This window comes from Hippopotamus amphibius, chromosome 8 (genome assembly GCF_030028045.1).
Source record: "Hippopotamus amphibius kiboko isolate mHipAmp2 chromosome 8, mHipAmp2.hap2, whole genome shotgun sequence".
Taxonomy (NCBI): Eukaryota; Metazoa; Chordata; class Mammalia; order Artiodactyla; family Hippopotamidae; genus Hippopotamus; species Hippopotamus amphibius.
Window position 1 is genome coordinate 16155740 of NC_080193.1, and position 18120 is coordinate 16173859.

An 18120-nucleotide genomic window follows, 5' to 3' on the forward strand; every position below is an offset into this window, starting at 1 on the left:
GACTATGCTTAGGAGCGTGGGTGTGGAAATCAGACAGGTCTCATTTCAGACTTCACTGCCTCCATTTACCCTGGTCTGAGCTATTTCCTCATCTACAAAATGCTTGGTGTAGAGTTCTATCACATGGTAAGTATGAGGCAATAAAGGTCATCTATTTTTCGTGGCTAATTATGAGTCTTCTTTCCAATATTACTTTCTGATGTACCTAACATGGAAACTTTAATGATCTAAGCTGCTTAGGAAACTGGGTGTTAATTATTAAAGGCTTTATGGTTGGGGTTACCCCTGTTGATAATCATTTTCTAAGTTCTGGGGTATACTTCTCTATCACAGTGAACATGACTGGTCACATTTGTCTGTGATGACTGAACATCCTGTAGGATTCAGCTGTGAGCTTCAAGTCATCGTGCTAGAGATCTGTTTTCCATGACCAGGACTCAGAACCCGAAGAATATGAGATCTTACTGAGACCATCTTGACCCCAAAACTGTAGTATGCCAGAAGTTACATATTTTCCTACCTCATTGTCGTGTACATAAAATTATTCTAATAGGAAGCTGACTATGAGGGGAGGGGGAATCTACTATTACAGTGGGATCATTTCAAATATTTGGTTATAATGTCTTCTTCATAGCCTGCTTTTCTTTAAGGTGCCTCCCTTCTCTCAGCAATACATGCTCCTAAGACTGGCACATTGTGGGTATGAGTGCATGCGTGCGTGCCTTCTTTTCTTAAGGGTAAAAAGGTGCAGTTGACCACTTCAGACAGCGCAACACCATCTGCAGCCCTGCAGAAGAACTTGGAAGACACAGCTTTACCTGAAAATCCCGAATGGCTCTTCTTGAGGGGCCATGGAGAACGGCTTCTGGAGGGTGGCTCTCCCTCTGCATTAGGAGCTGATGAACCTAGAAGGGAAACTTCCTGCTACAATAACACAGCAAGGCGATGTGATGAACACTTTTATTTACAAATATAATTAAAAGCTCTGACAGTTATCATGCTCTTCCTTGGAACCTGAAAAATGTTTTGTTTTGTTTTTTAAAGTGCATGCAAAAGAAGTAAAGCCTTTTTTTTTTCATCATTTTTTATTGTAAGAAAATACACAGTTTGAAAGTGTGAATAATGCAATATTTATGACCAAGATATGGGACTTAGGGAGGGGCAGGGAAATAAAGAAAAAGATCAAGATGACCTGATTGAGAGACAGTGCTGAACTCCAAATACTGAATTGGAAAAGGAAGGAGGTGGGGAGGACTAGGAGGAGGAAGTAAAAAAATTTGATCAGAGAAACAGTTAAAATACAATATGAAAATAAGTAATACCTCTCCTTAAATTCCTTCTATACACAAAATACACGATTTGCCAAAGCCCAATTTGTGCTACTGGGATTCTGTGAGCTCCTTAAGTGTATTCACATCCTCTGCAACAGCAGAAAATGATTATGATACAATCAGAATATGCTGAAGACAAGTTAAACTCTTGCCAGCAGGTTCTTAAAAATCACAAGATCTCTTCACCCCACCCACCCCCCCATTCCCCAAAAAAGTAATAATATGTCACCACTGATATGTACATCACAATTAGTTTCTGTAAAATGTATCAAATTTTCAATCTTTAATAAAACTTTGTTTTTTTTAATTCCTGATGAATAAATACCAAAAAAATAAAATAAAATAAAAGAATGCAGCAGCTAGTTAAGGTGTAAGGCTGCGGATATTGTGTCTCTCTCCCCCTTGGCATTTATTATTATTATTATTATTATTATTATCATTATTATTTTTTTGCTTTACTTTCACAGATTGGTGGCAATGAGTGATTGCTTAAAGCAATATACATCCACTTTTTTGTTGTTGTTGGTTTATTGGTTTTGTTAAAACTGTCTCCAAAGTTTTCACTGAAACATTTTGAATCACATCAATACTGTGACGTGTACTATGAATAGAAGAGATGGCCAGGTTTCGGCCAGCACTGAAAGTTGACACGGGGGGAGGAAGGGGGCCCCTGATGGAGTAAGAATAAACAGGCACTAGTCCGACACGATGTCAGTAAGAGTAAGAGAGAGAGAGAGTGAGAGCAACGCCCGTTAAAATGGGGAATGTGGTTTTGCAGGGTCTGAATTTTTTTCTGTTTTCTTTTTCTTTTCTTTTCTTTTTTTTTTTTGTAAATGGCAAAAAAATTTAATCTCATCTATAGTCCTCCTTAGGAAAATCTAATGTAACCAAATTCCCAAATCCCATTCTGAGGCTCTCCATGTCAAAAGTTTCAATCTCTCGCTCTTGCCTTTCCAATAGGTACTTTATTCTCTCGCTGCGTTCCTTCTGAAGGGCAGCCAGCTCTTCTTCAATCTGAAATAAGCACAACGAGCAGTTCTTAATGGAAGGGAGCTCCCAACAGGCATACACATACACATACACGTACAGAGACGGCACACAAACACGCAGGAGCTAGGAGTAAACTCGTCTGGGGCAGGCTGGGAGGGTCCTGAGATAGATGTCGTGTCTAATCCATCATATCTAAAACCTGCTCACAAGAATAAGAATGTTTGGGGCCACCTGGGGCTAGCACTGCCATTCTAGCAAGTCAAGCAGCTGGGCTGATCTAGGTCAGTGTCCTGTCTCAGCAGGAGATGGCTCAGGAGAAGCTAAAAGACACTCAAGCACAATTAGGTTGTGCTGCTTTCCCAGAGAGAGCCCAAAGTCCCCTGGGTCATTAGCAATTTAGTTCTAGAGCAGGAGCTGGGAAAACAGTCTCTCTCGTTGATCTGTGGGAACTACCAGAAGAAAGCACGATTTAACTGCTTAAGCAAATACATGCTGAACAGCTTTGAGATGCTTTACAACAACTTTTGTGCTTCACATTACTTAGCAATATCTAAAGTGATGAATATTTCAACTCTGATAACATTTATTATGTATGGCAATATCAGCCTCTCTTCATTTTAATTTTTTTAAAAGAGCCCTGCTGGTGATTTCTTTTGGTTTCGAAATAGCTGAAATAAAAACCAAATCTGTATTTGGCTTCCTCACGCCATTCAGTGGCCATACTATCAACTCACGGTACCTTTCATATGTCAAATCAACTACCCAGTGACCCACGTCAGTCCTCGGGCTGTGAAAGTGCAGGGCTTCCGAGTAGAGTAATAGAGAGAACTTAGGCTGTGGGATCAGATTTATGCAAATAACTTAAGCCTTTCGAGCCTCAGTGTGCTGCCTATGGAACGGGGACTATGCCTACCTCTCAGGGGCACTAGAAGTATCAAACCAGGTACGAAGGGAACAGCACCTTATTTAATCCCTCGGTGCACGGGTAGGGCCGTGCCCATCCTCCACCCAGCAGTACAGGACCCTCAGCAACACGCTCATACCTTCTGCTCAAGATGTGCTCTGCGCAGAGACACCCTCTGCTCTAGCTTCTGGAGCTCACGTTCATGTTGTGCCTCTGTTTGCATCTTGATTTTGCTCTGGTAGGCATTGAGCAGCTCCATTTCCTGCTGGAGCTGTAGCCTCAAGGCCTGGCATTCTGCTTCTTGAGCCTCATCTAGCCGTAACTGCGGGCACAGAAGATACACACTGTGATTCGCTCCTAGCTTACAGCACTTGGTGACTACTGGAAGATGCTTCCTTGTTTGGACTGAAACAGGTCCCTCAGAAAAACAGATGCCCTGGCTACATTCAGAGTTAGGAATCAAAAATAGCACGTTCTGCCCAATGGGCTACAAAGTTCTAAAAACACTTCCTTTTCTTAAAACATTCTTTCTTAGGAAAACAAAAACATTCTTTTCTTAAGGAAACCTGGTTTTCTTAAAACCTCACTAGCAGGGGTCAGGAAAGCTCCAGACTCCAGTGATTAAGCCTGTGGGCTTCTGGGGCAGACTCCTGAGCTGGAATCCCAGTTCCACCATTCACTTAGGTGTATCACCTTGGCAAATTACTTAACATCTCCAAGTCTTATGTTTATCATCTCAAGAAAATAACAATAATAGTTCTTACTGTTTAAGATTGGTGAGAGGATTAAATGAAAGAATTCATATAAAATCCCAGGCATAGTTCTTGATGTATACCAAAGGGTCAATAAATAGCAGCTGTTATCATTACTTTGACTAACCATTTCTGTATTTAGATATCTTTAACCCCCAAACCATTATCCATTTAAACATCCTTAGCTCTAAAAAAAAAAAAGAGAGCGAGTCCAATCTCCAAAACATTTGAGGAATATACCACAGTGCCATTATGCTCCTAGCAAGTAAAGTTGGTCCCTGCAACACTTGCTATACTTTATCCTGCTGGCCAGCCATTTAAAACTCAAGTGGTTCAAAATCTCTTCCCCACAGAAGGCAGCCTTGATAACCTTACAGGGGCATATTCTGATTTGAAGCAGTGAAGTCCAGATAAAGTTTCCCTTGCTCCCTGCAGTGCCTGTACTTTGCATTATACTCCAGGATACCGATCCTGTGTGGGGGATGGGCCAAGCCAGCCAGCAGAAATGCCAACCTTCCAATGAGCAGAGCTGAAGATTTAGGGCCATTAGCAGGACTGGGTTTAGGGATGATGACCCTCCTGTCCCACCAGGCTTGGTTCTGTCTAGATTTAGCAGGCCCTCAGCTCAGCTGGGAACTATGAGGTTAGAACCCTTGAATTGGACAGTTCTGTCTACCCTGAGTGTATCTGCATGTTTCCATATAGACCACTTTTCCAAGATACTTATTCTCCACCTCATGCTGCCTTCCTTATTCTGTAGAATTTGTGACAATTAACATTTCTTAATATCTTCAGTTATGACTTTTTGAAATGTTATTAGAATAGTTTCAGAAAGTTATTTGCATAATGTCTTCTTTAGTACTTCTGGAGAAATATACTATATCAAATGAACACAAAATAAATACTGGAATCATATTTCCAAGGTACTTTCTAATAATTAATCCTAAACAGCCTTCACTGACATCCACTAGAGAGGATGCCGCTCTTCTCATTTTCCCAATGAGACATGAAGACACAATGAACAGTTAGCCTGCAGCAGCAACAGCCTCACAGATAAATGCCGAAGGGATTACTGGCTCCCAATGAGACTGTTATCGATTCCCTCTTGATATGGGAGGTTTCTTACCAATAAAGGGAATGAACGTCTATTCTTTTCTACTTGGCTTGGTTAATTGTTATGAGCCCTGGCCAAGTGGGTGAGAGGCTCATTCTCTGAGCAATTAAGACCACTGAAGTACCTCCCTCTTCTCTTATTTCTGGCATTCTATCATTAACGTCAGTAACTATGTTATTCTTAACCAGCTCTGACTCTATAAAAGTGCCAGTTTAGAAATCAGATGATATTCCAGTATTTGGTATTCATCACTCCAAAGCTGCATATACCAAGTCTATTATAAAGTTTTATAAAAGTATAGGTAGGATAGACCTAGAGTCTGTCATACAGAGTGAAGTAAGCCAGAAAGAGAAAAACAAATACTGTATGCTAACTCATATATACGGAATCTTAAAAAAAAAAAAAAAATGGTACTGATGAACCCAGTGACAGGGCAACAATAAGGATGCAGATGCAGAGAATGGACTGGAGGACATGGGGTTGAAGGAGCGGGGGGTGAAGGGGAAGCTGGGATGAAGTGAGAGAGTAGCATAGACATATATACACTACCAACTGTAAAACAGATAGCTAGGGGGAAGTTGCTGTATGACAAAGGGAGATCAACTTGATGATGGGTGATCACTTGGAGGGCCAGGACAGGGAGGGTGGGAGGGAGTCGCGGGAGGGAGGGGATATGGGGATATATGTATAAATACAGCTGATTCACTTTGTTGTACAGCAGAAACTGGCACAACAGCATAAAGCAATTATATTACAATAAAGAGCTTAAAAAAAAACATGATAAGGTCATCAAGGTGGGCCCTAAATCCAGGACTAGTATCCTTACAAGAAGAGGATGATGGGTGATGCTTTAGAGGGCCAGGACAGGGAGGGTGGGAGGGAGTCGCGGGAGGGAGGGGATATGGGGATATAAATACAGCTGATTCACTTTGGTGTACCTCAAAAGCTGGTACAAGAGTGTAAAGCAATTATATTCCGATAAAGAGCTTAAAAAAAAAAGTATAGGTAAATATCATGTCTGTTCTCTCTGTTGGGTTAAACTCAAGAAAAGGATGTGACAGGAACAGCATAATGTAGTAGTGGCCAGGCATATACGCTTACAGGGTCTCCCCAAACAGGGTTCAAATCGTAGCTCCACCACTAATTAGCTACTTAACACTAAGTGAGCCCCTAAGTCAAGAGTTGGTACACTATGGCCCAAGGGTCAAACCTGGCTTGCTGCCTAATTTTGTAAATAAAATTTTCCTGGAACAGAGACACACTCACTCATTTATGTATTATCCATGACTGCTTTTGTACTACGATAGCTGAGGTGAGTAGTTGTAACAGAGATCCTGTGGTCCACAAAGCCTACAATATTTACCATCTGCCCCTTTATAGAAAAAGTTTGTCAACCCTTGCCCTAAGCAAGTGACTTGACTTCAATAAACCCCAGTTTCCTCACAAAGTAAATAAGGGTTAAAAAAGTAACTACTTCAAAGGTCAAAGGGGTTTCACAAAAATGAAATGAGATAACACTTATAAAATCCGACAGTGCCTGGCACATGGTAAGTGGGCAGTAAAGGACTGCTGTAGTCACCATCTGTACTTTATCTCCTCCCTGCCTCAGAAGGAAGGGTTATTTCTTTCCTTCTATTCAAGAGCAATCGTGAACCTATCTTCCTGATCCTCTTCTCTTCCATCTTATATAACAAACATTCACTGAGCACTTGCATGCCAGGCATTGTAGCAGATGCTGAGAATAAAAACATGAACAAAACCCAAACCCCATCAACCTTATGACCCTACCAACTCTCTCCCCTTCTCCTTACCTTTAACCTCTGTACTCCTCATTCTGATCCTACACCTCTCCTTCTATTGCTCACAGGAGGGTCACTGATGACCACCCTGAAGGGATCCTTATTTTACCTGTCCTCCCAGCAGCATTTGATATTGCGGACTGCCCCTTCCTTCTTGAACTCTCTCTCGTTTTCTGAGACACCACACCCTCTCAATTTCACCGCCCCCCCAACTCCTTTTCCAGCTACTCCCTACCTTACTGGGCCATTAAATGTGGGTGTTCCTCAGGGCTTTGTCACAGGTGCTCTTCTTCCTCTAACCTCCCTTCCTAAGGGATACCACCTATTCCAAAGGCTTCAATTACATCTTCATGCAAATGACTCCCACATCTACACTCTATTTCAGACTTCTCTTCTGAGGTCCAGGCTAGCTTTTCTACACACCTGCATCTGGATGTTTCCCAGCCCCAAGCTCAACGTGACTGATATTAACTAATCATCTTTCCCTCCCCACTTTCCCATCTCCAATTCCTTTTTCCCATATAGGTAAATAGCACCATCACCTATCATTTTGTTCAAACCAGAGCCGGGGAGTCATTCTCACTATCTCCCTCTCCACATTCAGTCTGTCACTAAATGCTTCTAGTCCCACCTCCTGCCCGCCTCTCAAACTGAGTTACTTTCTGCTCCATCCTGACTGTCCTCTCTCTGCTCTGGCCACCACTCCCTCACCCAGGTAAAGGCAGCAACTTCATAAGTGACCTCCTTACACCCGCTCTTGCCATCTCCCACGCCATTCTCGTGTCACCAGCGTGATCATTTAAACGTGCAAATCTGATGTCAGTCTCCTCCTTAATACTCTTCAGTGGCTTCCCATTGCTTTTAGGATAGAGACCAAAATTCTTAAGAAGGCTTACAAGCCCCCAGATGATCTTGCCCACGTTTACCCCTCTAGTCTTATTCTCACGTTAGTCTCCTTCTAGCTCTCTATATTCCAAACACAATGGACTTCTTTGAGTTCTTTAAAAGTGCAATGGTCTTTCCCATCTTTACAAATGTAGTTCCTTTTGCCTAGAATGTGCTCCCTACACCTCAGTTTAAATAATCATTGTGTCTGAGAGGCCTTTCCTGACTCTCCAGACCAGCCTAGCTCTCCTGGTTTACACTCTGTGGGCACACTACACTTGCTCTGCTGTTACACACAGACTTTTCCAACGTCTGTTTCCTCCACTCTTGTATAAATTCCATGAAGACATGACTGATGACTATCTTATTCACCATCCAGTATTCCTGGAAGTTGGGGCACAGCAGAAGCACTCAATAAATACTTATTGAATGAAATACACTGGCTCCTATCCTCAGCTAAGGACATGCTTAAGCCTTTCCCAACATGCTAAGACCCCTTTTAACTGTCTCTTCCTTTAGCTATAGCTCTCTTTTTCCTTTTTTTCACTGATGAGAATCTGGGGAAAGCAGTCCCACTTACAGCTTCTATCTCACTTTATAATCACTTTTTCAATCCACTTAGAATGCCTTCCATTTCCGCCACTCCACTGTCTGTGACAGGCAATGGACAAAGCCACTGCTGGGTCCAACTGGTCACTCTGCAACATTTGAAATCATTGACCAGAAACTTGTGTTTTGGCTTCTGTGACACACTCTCTTTGGTTCCCCTTCCATATCATTGGTTATTCATCTTCTTTGGTCTACCTTCCACTCAGCCCTCAAATGCTGGTGCCCACAACTCTGTCCTGAGCCCTCTTCCTCTTTAATACTATCTCCTATCCCTAGGACACCTCAGGTATTCTGAACAGTTACAACTGTCCCCATATAACAATGACTAACTTTTTGACATTGTTCCTGACATCCTGTTGAACTACAGACTTCCATCTCTGTACCTTTCTACCTAGATACCCACAGAGCTCGGATAAGGGTCGAGTATCTTCTAGATATCCAAAGTGAAAAACAAAAACAAAAAACAAAAACAAAAAAAAAAGTGACCCCTCCTTCTATTTTTCTATCTTGGTAAAATGATGACCCATTCCACTGTTATCAAACCTACCTCTTAAATTGTTCCCTAAGTTCTATCTATTCTACCTCCTAAGTATCTTTCAAATCCTTCTCTCCATCCTCACCACCTCCATTAGCATGTTCTCTGTTAGTTCAGGCCTTCATTGCACCCCTGCCCCAAAACCTGGACTATTACAATAGCGTCCTACTAGGTCTCTTTACCTATATTTGCCACATTACTGCCAGTATCTTTCCATAGCACACATCTGGTCCCATCACTTTCCTTCTTAAAATAGGCTTTAGCAGCTCTCTATTGCTGCTAGAATAATGTCCACACTCCTGGCTTTTGAGGCTCTGACCCCTGACTACCAGCTGCCTGTTATACTCCTGGCATATCAACTACTCATTGTTTCTCAAATGTGCCATCCTCTTTCAGCCTTTGAGTCTTTACATATACTGTATCGTCTGCCAGGAATAACTTTTCCATTTCTGCTTGTCTGACCAACTATTACTCTTTAAGATTCATCTTCTTGAGAAACCTTCACTGAATTACCATGCAAGCTCTCATCCCTGGCTACCAAGACCTTTATGACTTCTCCATTCTGGGCTCCCACAATCCTCCTCCTTGAACTCTGGGCTCACGCCAAAGTTCTTTCGGTCCCCAAATGCACACTTTCCATCTTTTGGACCTTTGCCTATGTGGGCTGTTTTCCATGGAATTTGTCTGCTTCAATGAATTCCTTCATGCTTCTTGGCTCTTGCTGGGAAGCTATCCTTAGACCAGATTAGTTGTTCCTACTTATCCTCCCATAGCCCCTGGCAGCTCCCACTTCAACGCACTTTTATGTTTTATTTTTATTGCTTAACTATCTGACCTCCTTACTTGACTGACAGACGTGTGAGGACAAGGGCCACTGTGGTCTCTCTAGCTCATCACTCTATCTCTGAGCCCAGCAGAGGGCTGAGCACAGATGCTTAGTAAGAGTTTACCGAATGAATGTGTCATTTGTGCCTGACATTAGCTGTGCAATCTTTGATGAATGAGAGTATGGTACTACATGCGGTATCTATCATGTCTTGCCCTCAAAGTCCCTATGTGCCACAGGTCTGGTTTAGCATGTTATTCCTTGAGTTCCATCTTATAAGACACACTCCAGCAAGTATCCACTCTGGCTTGGCTCTATTCAGCGTCGTCATTTCGTTCAGTTCTTTGGGCAGAAAAACACCAATATCCTAAATGTGCGCAAGAATCATCTTGGGACCAAAAGGCTGCGTCTTGAATTTTCTTGATTCCCAAAGCTCTTGAAGCTGTGGCACTGAACCTAACCACTTACCGCTTGAGAGGCCATCATTTCATTTATACTCTGTTCATACTGCTCTGCCAAAATGGCAAGTTTTCTCGTCTGCTCATCTTTCAGTGTCTTTAAGATTGTTTTGTGCTCATTCTTTGGAGTAACTTCCAACTGGTGATTCTTGAGTGCTTTATACTGTTTGGTCTGTACTTTGCAAGTGTCCTGAAACTGTTTTTTAATTTGCATTTCCATGGCCTGTATAGAAAAAGTGACAAAAGGAAAATAAAGACACATTAGTAAATACAAAAAGCCCTCAATTCTCATGGTACAATATAGGTGCTGGGACCAACTGCCTTTTGCTGCAGTGACCCACATTACTAGTCAGTAATAATGAAAATTATACATATATCACAGACAGGTACTAACACTACCAATACTTTTGGTTTTATAATTAAACGAATAGAAGTAGTTTTGAATTTACAAATAGGTTAAAAGAAATGAATTGTTACGAGGAGATCCCAACTCTGAGAAGCCTGAGGAATACTATGAAGCTTAGTTTGTTAAAAGCTTGCTCGTTATTTTAATGGTTTCCTAGTCAAAATCTTCAGTGTCTTCTGTTGCTTGTTGTCCCCAACCCCTTTACTCATTTCCCCCCCATTTCCAAGTAAGAAAGGGGATGGCCATCTCTCACTGCTCTGTGTTTCCTTGACAAATCAATAAAGGACAACATTGGATTATACTTTACATCATAACCCATTTCCACTACTTGCATGTAGCAATATCAAATATGCATTTTGGCAAGGATGAGGTAGGGTTTCTTATAAGCCCAGAAGGCATTCTGTCAGGTTGCCTGATAGTCACATGTACATTTCATGAACGTGTGGAGTTCTGATGACTAATTAGACAGGTTAGGATCTGGCTAGAGAGGATCATGGCCAGAGTGGTTGAGGTTGGCCTCATTGTCAACAATGACAATGACTCCCTTGACATACAGCAATGGCTTCGTCTGTACAGCTTGTTAACCAGCAGTCAGCTAAAATTCTCTGGAGGTAGTGTGGGCCAACGGACGTCCACATTTCTTGTGCAGGGATAATAAATGCCTGGCATGTCACTTCTGTTTCCCATGCCCAGGATAGATGTCACTAATAAATCATACTCTTCCTTACTAAGCGTGGATGTGGCTTTAGAGTCTTTCTCAATACAGTAGCATTCACGGTAGCTACAACCAATAATCTGACTGGCCCGACTAAATAAAATTTATCTGCTATATTCCTGTCGGGTAACTTCCTCATTTCCTGGGGTTAGAACCATAGACTGCTGTCAGTCCATGTGTTATAATTTTAGAGGGAAGATCATGAAGGGGGTCAAAGAAATTGCCGTAATGTTCTTAATGGACACAAAGAGAAAATGGAGAGATCATATTGCCCTACAACATCTTAGGAGTCTGTCATACCCAGACTCTGGAGATTCTGATTCAGTAGCTATGCGCCCTGAAATCTGTAATTTTACCAAGTGTCCCAGGTGACTCTGAGTCATCCAAGTATAGGAACCCTCGATCCAGCCTGGCTATGTCCTGGAACACAAATCGAGAAATGTCCTCTCACCTTTAAGTTTTTTGGCTGTTGCCGCAGTTCCATGACATGCTTTCTGTGCAGTTCCCTCTCTCGCCTCTTATTGTACTCCAGCTGGTTTTCCAGTTCAGTCTGGTGCTGTAGCCGGATCAGATCCATGCGGAGTTTCTGTAACGTGTGCAGCTGCCTGTACTCGAGCTCTCGGGTGGACTCGTCATGCCGGATCAGCATGGCATGCTCCATCTCCTTCTGCATCCTCTTTTTATTTAGTTCCTGCATTCAGGAGCAAAAGATACATGGAGAGGGATGAATGGAGATGAACTGGAGGGAAGGCACCACTGAGGGATGGCAAGGAATGGCGCTCTTAACTGTCTTTTAATTAAGCCCATTAGTGTTTGGCAGCACGACTTAACGAGACTAGATGAACAATCCCCGGAGACTGAGGTTCCGTACGTGGATCCACCACTTACAAGTTGGGCAACTTCACAGCCACCACAACTACTCTACCTGTAAAATGGGATTACTGTAATTCTACCTAACCCCTTCTTACCTCACGGGGCTGCTGTCAACCTTAATCAGGTGCTGTGCTACGCATGGGTCTAAATAAATGTTTCTTTAGTTAGGCCGGTGGTTCTCAATCCTGGCTGGCTGCCCATTAAAGTCATGTGAGGAAGCTTTTAAAACATAAGATGCCTGAGTCCTGTAACCTGGAATTCTGGTAACTGTCTGGAGAGGGACCCTGATGTCAATAGTTTTAAGAGTTCTCTAGGTGGACCTAATATGCAGTCACAGTTGAGAACTCTAGGTGGATCTAATATGCAGTCAGAGTTGAGAACTAAACGGATGATGTCTGCAATGCTCCCAGTTTTCTGGGAAACACCCTGTTTTTGCATGTATCAGAAGTAGGCCAATTATCTATTTTTCAAAATCTCAGAGGTCAGGCCTCACTGGGAAAAAGCAGATGAGATCTCTCCCCATTCATCTTTTCCATTACAGTCTGTTCGGTCATTTCTAGATCTAATCATTCTGCTCCTCCCAGTTTTACTCATGTCTTTCTCTTTCTGTCTCTTCTGTCGAAGGAGGAAAGAAAGGAAACTAGGAAGAAAAAAAAAAGAGGGAGGAAGTCAGGTGAAATTTTTTCATTCACCAGTTCAAGAATATTTCCTGACTGGCACTATATCAAAGATCTGAACCATGTGTTCTGGGTACATAAAAATATTTACCAAGTCATCACTCTGTGCTCAACTTGCTAATGCTCTAACTGGGAACTGTAGTAGACTTTTACTGAAGTATATGCTTAGCTCACAGCAAAGTGAATCAATCTGTCTTCCCTCCTGGGAATTTGGATTCAGGGACAGTTAATCTCTATGTGTGGCTAGAATTGAGGGGCATATAAAACCTACATATGTGGTAGCCACCTGCTGCTACGAGGGCTGAGGATTAGAGAAAGCTGGGCTTCAGAGCAAGAAGAATGAAAAAGAGAGAAGAAAGAAGTGCAGGGAATATATTGATGCCCAAGTTCCTGACTGGTTCTGAGCTCTCCTTGTATGTCCAGCTGTGCTACTGCTACTGGGTTTTATGAAACATTCCTTATATCTCTGTAGCAAACTCCTGGTTTTGGTTTAAGCCAGCTCAAATAAATTTCAGTAACATGCAAACAAAAGAAGCTTGATTAATACAGGGAAATAAGTTTTATGTGTAAAAAAAAATTTTTTTTTAAAGTACAAGGTTGGAAGTGATAGTGATATAAATGAGGTGGAAGATTGTATGCTGTCAAATTTCCGAAAAGGATGTTATTGCTACTAGTTAAGAAGGGCAAGGAAAGGAGAAAGTTCTTGAGCCGAATTTTAAATCAGAACAATACAGTGCCTCTCTTTTCCAATGGCTTTCGTTTTGGGAGAAAATGCAAGATCACTGTCATAGTGATACCAGTAACATTTGTGTACTGGCGTGGCTGAGAATATCCTGCATATTTGGGGCTTTTGTCCATTTGAAGAGAAGTCCTTTGAACACCACAGCATCTGTTACTGGAGCAAAGTTGCTAATCATTCATTTATGTAGTCAACAAATATTTGTTGAACACTTCCTATGTGTCAGGCACTGTTTTAGGCACTAAGAATGGGGCAGTGAACAAGTACATCCCCTCATGGGCTTATTTTCTAGAGGGGAAATACCTGGATTATAAATGCCATTTACATTTGTTATAAGGAATAATCTTCAGAGCATCTCCCCGTATCCTCTCGCATGTTTTTCTTTTCCTTCCTTACCTGAACTGTCAAATGTCTTCTTTTAAAAAATCACTAACTGGCCCCTAGGTGGCACCAAAGGATGGCGAGGCCCTCTCAGAGACTAAAGCCAAGGAATGCCCTTTCAATGGCTAAAGATTCTGTTCCTAGATCACTCTATCATTTTCAACCTTTGACTATCAGGAGTCCCAATATTGAGCATTTATACATTCCACACATTCTCCTAAACGGAGAAGTTCAAACGGAGTCTGGGCTGTCCAGAGGCCAGAAACTCATGGGGGGCGGGGGGCGGGTGCGGAGGAACATATAAAGCAAACAACACTTTCAGAAGAAAACAAATGCTTTTCTTTTTGTTTAATGGAATGCTTCAGGATATTGTCCACGGAATATCTGCATCAGAATTACTTGGAAGAAACTGGACTTAATAACATGCCACCCAGGTAATTCTGATACATACTAAAGTTTGAGAATCAATGGAAACATAATTCAGGGTGTGAGTCAGTTTCAGCTTTTCCGCTGACTCATTACGTATGGCATTGGGCAAGACTTTAAATCTACATTTTAGTTTCCTCAGATGTAAAGTGAGGATAATAGTACCCATCGTGAACTAACATTCTTGTGAAGATGAAAGGAAAGACCATAAGAAAATGCTTCAGAATATAGAAACATGTCATTATTATTTTTCTGTATTCAGAAGTGGATAGTTGGCATATAATAACAAATCTAGATTTTATAAACTATTTAAAAAGTAAGAGAAACATGATACTGAAATGGTTTTTCTATTACAATTGCAATAGAAACTACCTTTAATTACCTTTAATTAATTACCTTTAATTCCCACATCTGAGTTGCTGAGATGTAAGCTGGTAAGCTGCCTATATTTTATACCACGGGGCAAAAAACATTACTCAGATCATTATGAGCCCACTGCTATACCGACATAATAATGTGTAATGTGCTTTCAATTTTTAAAAGTGATTTCATACATCTCGTTCAATCCTAGTTGCAACCCTACGCAGTCCTAAGACTGTGAGGATTTACCCCTTTTACATATGATAACAAGGCATTTGGGAATTGAGAGGCTAACATAAGATCACATAATTTCTATAAAGTAGAACTGAGGCTAAAATTCAGGTTTTTAGATTTTCAACATTTTCCACTAAAGACATCCCAATGAATGGCTTATGTTTTCCTGTTTCATGCTTTTTCAGTCTGGAACACAATATTCTGAAGAATCCCTCTGCTCTAGCTAGACACGATGCAACAGTTGCTTCATCTGTACAAATGACACAACATACAGTAGAGCCATACCATATGTACCTCTAGCTTATACAAATTCCATAAAATGAGTTGAGCAAAAACACAAAAACAAACTTCATGGTACAGGTGGTTCTGCCCGCCAGTGCACTCAATGTATACATGTCTCGGAGGAGCGTGAGATGAGGGGCATGCGGCTCCCCTTCCAGCAGCCCACAGCACGTACAGCGAGCATCTTGCCAGGTTGGGTGTGAGCTTAGGGTTGAAAGCTACATACAACATATGGCCATGGCCGTACACCATGGCCACGAAACACATTTCCATACACATTATTTGAACCTACCTCCTGCGTAAGATGTGGATCCAGGGTGTATCCCCTAAGAAACCCTTCCCAACCACAATCCAAACATTCTATTTAAGTCTCAATGGAAGCACTATTGACTTCTTTAAAGGCAACGGATCTGACTCAAATCAAAATTTTTGTGTTCATGTCCACCGAAACTGAGTAAGAACTAGAATTCAAAATTTAAGTGGAGATGTTGTTAGCTTATGACATGTAGCATTTTCTTTTAGCTTCAGTTCTTAGTTGCATAACTGGTTAGAAAATAGTGAGCATCTGTGTGTAGTGATGATAGAAGAGGCTCAACTCAGCCTATGGTGGTCTTTTAAAATGTTTTCATTAACTAAAAGGATTGCTCATACTCAGTTTTGGCAAAGGTAGAGGAAAACAGGTAGTCTTTGTTGGTGAGAGTTATAAACCATTAGAGGGCAGTTTGACAATATCAATTAAAAATTTAGGTGTATACACTCTGACCCAGAAATTCTACTTCTGAGAATACTGTATCCTACAAAGTACTTGCATACACGTAAAAAGATGTATACAAAGATGTTCTCTGCGGCATTGTCAGTAATACTGCACAACTTCAACAAAATATCCACTGAGAAGTACCTCATTAAATAAATTATTCTATAGCCATACCAAAAAACAAATACTATTGATGGTTAAAAACAACGAGGCAGAGTTGCATGTCCTAGATGGTAAATGAAAAAAATAAAAATGAAAAGAGTTTCATAATAGTATAGTGGACATTTTTGTAGGTTCAGTATCCACTTCCTGATCTTCTGTTAACAGGCTCCTCTTTCTGCTTGAGAAACTACTCCACCCTATCTGGAATAAGAGAGATATTGAGTAAGGGAATAAGCACACTACCCAATCACGTTCTCTCTCTCCTAGGGATTTGAGTCTTAAGCAGAAATGATACAAAGATGAAACATGGCTGGAGGAGGTACATCCAAATGGCAGTGTCTTGAGGAATGTCCATTAGCTCTTGCCCTCTAGGTCACGGAAGTTGCTTTCCCAGCTTGATCCTTCATCTTTTCCAGCTTGGGTCTTCATCTCTGTCATCTACCCGATGTTCTTCTAATAAATTCTTTTCCATGCTAAGTCAGCCAGAGTTAGTTTTTATTCCTTGCAAATTAAATAAACCCACTGGTACTAATGTAATCTTATTTTTGTAAAGTTAAAGTTATATACAATATACAAGCTGTATGTGTATATACATGCACACCTGAAAAAAATCTGGAAATATATCTGCCAAGTTAATGTCTCAGGGTAGAAAATTGCTGGCATGGAATTATTAAGCACTTTCACTCTTTAGTGTTTTTCTATATTTGTCTTTTTTCAATATTCTTTTATTATTTATACTTTCGTAAATAGAAAAAAAACCACTTTGAACATTTTCAGTAAGGCGGCTCTGGGATAAGACTAAACAAAGGAACATCTAGGCTGTTAAGAAATAAACCCTTGTATAGTCATTCTCCACTCAGTTGGTTAGAACCTGATACTGATGAAGTCATAAATACAGTTTCTATCATTTGGGGGGATAATTGTCTTCCATAGCTTTTATTGGCACTAATTGCCCCCTTGCCCTCAGACTTCTTCCAAATACATGACACTAGAATAAGAGTAATAATTGCCAGACAAAAAGAATCCGAAAGGTCTTGTTTCCAACTGGTCATTGGACTTTTTGATTTGGACAAACTCAACTTGTGTAGTACTGAATTAATCAGTTTCTTATCAATACCTCTCTCCAAGCTTCTCTGTTTCTGCCCAAATCTACATTTCCCGAAGTCTTAAACCCGAGAAATAACTTTGATTCTACCCTCATCTTTTCTCTCATATCCTACTGTATGCCAAGTCTTGTTTATCTTATACTTCAAAATGTTTCAAACCCATCTCTCGTTTGCCAGCTACCACTGCTATCTTTGTCTATACCCTATTCCTACCACCAATCTCTTTGCTTCCAGTTTCTTCCCTCTAATTCAACCTTTTCCCCCCTTACTGTCCCTAGCAGGAGCCTATTTAGACACCTCCCCTGCCCCCGCCTTCCCTGATCACCTTCACCACTGAAATGTTAACACCACAGATACAGTGTATATCTTTTTATGTACTGTGGTCCTTCAGCGGTGGCGCAATACTGTCCCCACGGACAAGGTAGCCTCTAATCTGTGCATCACCACCAAACTGGGTTAATATCTGTAAAGTAGAACTTTAGCCTGGCTCAAAAATATTCAGTTTCTCCCTCTTCTAATAAGATGAGATAACAGAGATAATGAGCCCGAGCCTGGCCCGTGATTATAAATTTTAGTTTGCCCCACCCTTTTTTCCTCCCACATGAATACTGCTCTCCAAAAAGCTTACACCAATTCACATTCCCATTAAATGTGCCTGAAGGGCTTGTTTCTCTCATGCAGGCTAACACTGGATTTTCATCCACCGTTGATGTTTTCACCACCGTCCTAGCTCTTTTGAGGGCTTCTCGGATTACTCCGGGTCACAATGATTTCCTACTGAACTTTGCATTTGCAACCGATT

The 18120-nt window shown here is 41.3% G+C and overlaps 1 protein-coding gene across 3 annotated transcripts in view; it reads right to left on the minus strand.

Annotated features, from left to right (window-relative positions):
• Positions 1 to 1540: 1540 nt before the first annotated feature.
• The window catches only part of TAOK3 (TAO kinase 3), a 176746-nt gene continuing 160166 nt past the window's right edge, over positions 1541 to 18120 (minus strand). For all 3 annotated transcript variants that reach the window (XM_057745334.1, XM_057745333.1, XM_057745335.1), the window contains 4 exons: positions 11776 to 12015; positions 10214 to 10426; positions 3365 to 3547; positions 1541 to 2345 (listed from right to left, as the gene is read on the minus strand). In XM_057745334.1, coding sequence (XP_057601317.1) covers positions 2184 to 2345; positions 3365 to 3547; positions 10214 to 10426; positions 11776 to 12015 — 798 coding nt within the window. In that variant the 3' untranslated portion in view covers positions 1541 to 2183. The remainder of the gene's footprint in view (positions 2346 to 3364; positions 3548 to 10213; positions 10427 to 11775; positions 12016 to 18120) is intronic.